Source organism: Chaetura pelagica, unplaced genomic scaffold (assembly GCF_000747805.2).
Source record: "Chaetura pelagica isolate M959 unplaced genomic scaffold, ChaPel_1.0 scaffold775, whole genome shotgun sequence".
In the NCBI taxonomy this organism is placed as follows: domain Eukaryota; kingdom Metazoa; phylum Chordata; class Aves; order Apodiformes; family Apodidae; genus Chaetura; species Chaetura pelagica.
The window spans coordinates 399,961-404,192 of NW_009953204.1; the positions used below are offsets into that span (position 1 = coordinate 399,961).

Below are 4,232 nucleotides of genomic sequence, written 5' to 3' on the forward strand. Positions count from 1 at the left end.
AGCAGGAATCACAGGAACAGAAAAATCTGCCATGGTTTTAGCAACCCATGGTGTATTTGTACAGCAGGTCCCTGATTCTGCCATCAAAACTCATGAGCTGGAGGCTCTTAAATGTTGAGCAAGAGGGGGGGAAAAAAATCAATCATCAATCAAATCCAAGGCCTTGGCTGGCAGCATCAGCTGCCTCCTCCTGCTCTCAGGGGATGAAGGGGCAGCAACACCAGCTGCTCCAACCCTGACACATGGGCCAGCCCTGGAGGAACAGGACATGCCAGGTCCCTCCAGTGCCACCTCTCCCTGTCCCCAGTGGGCACAGCCAGAACCAGATTTTAACACTGAACCAACCAATTCCTTCCCCCTCTCCTTTTTTTTTCCTTTTAAAGCCTTTTGTTTCCTGCCCATTGTCCCCAGGCTCTGCCCACCCACACCCCACCCTCTGCTCCTCACACAATCTCTGCTTTGTTTACTGGCACATAAATATTTACAATCCCCAGCCAGCAGTGGTTCCCAGCACAAACAGAAAGGGACACCCCTGAGAGAGTTCAGGGTCTTTACCATATGGATCAGGGGCTCTGCTCCCCAGGCAGAGCCAGACACATTGGGCTGAGGGTCATTTGGTCAGGGAGGGGCTGGACCAGGGCAGCAGGGAAAAGGCCCCACAAATAAATGGTTGTGTAGAGAATGTGCCAAATATTCACCCTGGCTCCCAGAGGGTGATGCAAGCCTGTGTGACCCCTGGTAGTTCTGTGAGTCTTGATTGATGTCCTGACATCTCTCTGCATTGCTTCTGATCATAGAGACTGCTCTGCTCTCCTCCCTGGCTGCTAACCAGCCCTTGTATGCTGCTAACCAGGCCTGGTGAGAAGGAAGGGGAGTCCCAGCCCCAGCACATGGGAAAACACTTCTGTTTCCTTTCCTATTTTGCACAGGAGCACCTTGCAGGTGAGAGCACATAGCACAGCATCTCAGGACAGAGCAGCAAGCCAGGGAACCCAGCCAGGATCTGCACTCTCACCAAAAGACAACACAGACACCAGCACCTTCCAAACACAGGCTTTGTTGTAGATTCTCCAGGGTGAGATCAGAAATGCTGCCTTATTCCTGAGAAACTCCTCCCTGAAGGGACTGATCCCACAGGGTGAGACAGAGGGAACCAACTGTCTCCTTGCACAATCACCCCAAGAGACCTCCCTGCACCAGAACCCTTATTCAACTCCCCTAAATCCAGTGTCCCAGCTGCAAGAGAACCTGTCCTCCAGGTACTGGTGGGAGAGGAAATGCCTGTGGAAGGGAATGCTGGCTCAGAAGACAATCTGTTACCTGCAAACCTGAAATCATCTTCTTTGCTTCCTCCATTTCCTTTTCCAAATGGTCCTGTTGTTCCAAAAGCTGCTCCTCCCATGAATTCTCCAGATATGAGCCAGGGCTCCCTGCTTGCCACTCAGCCTGGAAATGAGATTGTGTCTCTTCTGGAAGAAAAAGCAGCTGAATGTGATCATGAGAAGCAGAGGAGCCCAGAAGAGGCTTTCACCACCCAACACCTGCCTGCTGTCCACACCAGCTACCACCAACACACCACAGAACAAAATCACTTCAGAAACTTCTTTGAAAACTTCTCCTTGGACCTGCATGGAAAGGTGAGGTGCAAAGTGGCCACATCCCAGGGCCCTGGTGGCAACACAAGCCTCATTTCTCAATGCAAACACCACAACAGCTCCACACAGCTGCTGAATTCCTTGCAAAGCAACTCAGCCTGGGTACAGATGCGCTGGCAAAACCAGACTGGTACACAAAATTATGCACTAAGGGCTTGACAAGCTCACATGGGCTCTCTGAGGGAATTTAAAATGTGAGTTTTTTTCAGTATGGCCTAAGGAGGCTGTGCTGAAACCATTCATGCTACAGCCAAAGTTATACATGATTCTTACTCCAGAGCTTTTTATTTCCCCAGGCACTATTTTGTTTTCTTCACAGACACATCAGGGCATTATTGGAGTGTTAGAACTTCAGGGACTTAGTTTCATGTGAACTAATTCACATCACACTCTGTACATTGATTTCAGCAGGTTTCTGACACAAACCAATCCCCGGGGAAGTGGGAGCTGTAAAACACCTGCAAGGTACCTGGTTTGGTGTCTGTTTCTTCAGGGTGGCTGATCACAAGTCTTTCCTTCTCCTCGGATGGGGCGACAGTGGATTCACTCTTGGCACTGTGGACAGGGCTGGGTGATGTGAGGCTGCAGGGGGAAGAAGAAACAGTTCTTTCTAGTGCTGACCAGTGTCATCCTCAGCTGAGATAAGGGAGTAGCAGGCAGGCTGGATGGAACAAGAAGGAAGCCCACAGGAAAGATGGGGAGGGGCTTTTCATCAGAGAGGGCAGTGGTAGGACAAGGGGTGATGGTTTTAAACTGAAAGAGGGGAGATTGAGGTCAGACATCAGGAAGAAATTCTCCACCATAAGGGTAGGAAGGTCTGGAACAGATTGTCCAGGGAGGTTGTTGATGCCACATCCCTGGGGGTGTTGAAGGGCAGGTTGGATGGGGCTTGGAGCAGCCTGGGCTGGTGGGAGGTGTCCCTGCCCATGCAGGGGTGGGACTGGATGGTCTTGAAAGTCCTTCCAACCCAAACCAGTCTGTGATTCTATGAATTCTCTGCATCCTGGAGTAGCCATGAACACAAACTGGGCACATGTAGCTCTGCCACCACCACACCAGCAGCAAGGCAGGGCTAACTGGTGAGCAGCACAACGTGTCTCTTTTTTTCCTTCAGCAGGTTTGGGGCTGCCCCCCATGGAACCCACACACAGCAAGAGCACCCCCCACTGAAGACCAGCCCCCAAGACCCTTCCCAGGGAGCCTGCTGTTCACACTTGCAGCTGCACACCAAGCAGCCCAGGCTTGCTGCAGCTCCTGCTCCAGCTTCCAAAAGCAGCACTTCACTAACTTGGAATTCCAAGGGCAAAACACCTTCCCAAGTCAGGCACCACTCCCTGCCTTCACAGGGCAAAGAACCCCTCCCAGTACTATCACACTTTCACTGCAGCCATCTCAGCTGAATGCAAAGGTCAAGCAATTTATTTCTTTTCCCCAAGAAATTCTTCCTAAATGCATCACCCAGACAACACCAGGAGGTGGCTGAAGCTCACTGACCCCTTCAATGTCCCCCTAAAGTCTCAGGAACTAATCCTTGCAAGTGTGAGCAGGAGTTAATTTTTCATTCTCCCCAACACAGAAAACAAAGGGCAGAGAACAAAAAAGAAAACAGGGTGGAAATAATAGAATAGGCTTAGGAAAAGAAAAAAAAATCAGTGCCTTTGACAGCTTCCCTTCCACATCTTCCCAGGGCTGCTGCTACATATTCCACAGCTCCCACAGACTCAGCAAAGCCTTGCAATAGATATGGAAATGACTTGCAGCTCCTGTCTGGTCCACTCCCACAGCCAGTGCTGGCCTACTTCTCATTTCTATTGCAGACCCTCCAGCAGGCTAAACAGATTTCCACCATGTTCAAGGAAAAGATGAATGCAACCTGCTTAAGTGAAAGAAATATCCATCTTCCCATGTGGAGCCCTAACAGCTCCAGTGCCTCTTCCTTCCTGCCCAACCAGGGTGTGCAGGATTGTTAAGGGGGTCCAGGCCACCTGGCTTGAATTTACCCTCAGGAAGACTTAACTCCAGCCCACACACACTGTGTGTGCAACACTTTTAACCAGCCCCCTGGCCCTGCTTGTCACTGGGGGAGTGCACAGCATCACTGCTTGGGAGCCCAGAGGGTACCTGGGGCTTTGCATTCAATAAGGGTCAGAGGAAAGGATGGAACTTCCCAACAGCACAAGGGACAAAGAGTGAGCCCAGCTGATCTAACACATCTAGGAACTGAGCAGGATGTGACTTCCTGCTAGGAAAAGGTCTCTAGACTCCCAGATGATGCTCTGAATATGCCACCATCCTCACAGTGCCCTGCTGGTCCTCACCCATGCAGAAGATGAAAAAAAAAAAAAGAGAGTTGTTCCAGAAAAAACAGTATTAGCACATGTTGGGTGTGAAGGGGGTGAAACTGAGGGATGGGCAAGAGCAGGGAACTGGAAAGAAGAATGAGAAGGAGAAAAAAAAATGGGGATACAGAGCCTGGAAATAACAGTCTCCTCTTCCAAAGTCTGATCCTCTCAGCACTGGATCTACAGCCCAAAGCAAAGGCAGAAGATCCCAGCTGGGGACCCTACAGGTCTCCAC

The 4,232-nt window shown here is 50.6% G+C and overlaps 1 protein-coding gene across 1 annotated transcript in view; it reads right to left on the reverse strand.

Moving 5' to 3' along the window:
* The window catches only part of DIXDC1 (DIX domain containing 1), a 30,270-nt gene that overhangs the window by 9,040 nt on the left and 16,998 nt on the right, over window positions 1–4,232 (reverse strand). Inside the window, exons 6-7 of the mRNA XM_009997425.1 lie at window positions 2,125–2,237; window positions 1,321–1,469 (exon numbers count right to left, since the gene is read on the reverse strand). Coding sequence (XP_009995727.1) covers window positions 1,321–1,469; window positions 2,125–2,237 — 262 coding nt within the window. The remainder of the gene's footprint in view (window positions 1–1,320; window positions 1,470–2,124; window positions 2,238–4,232) is intronic.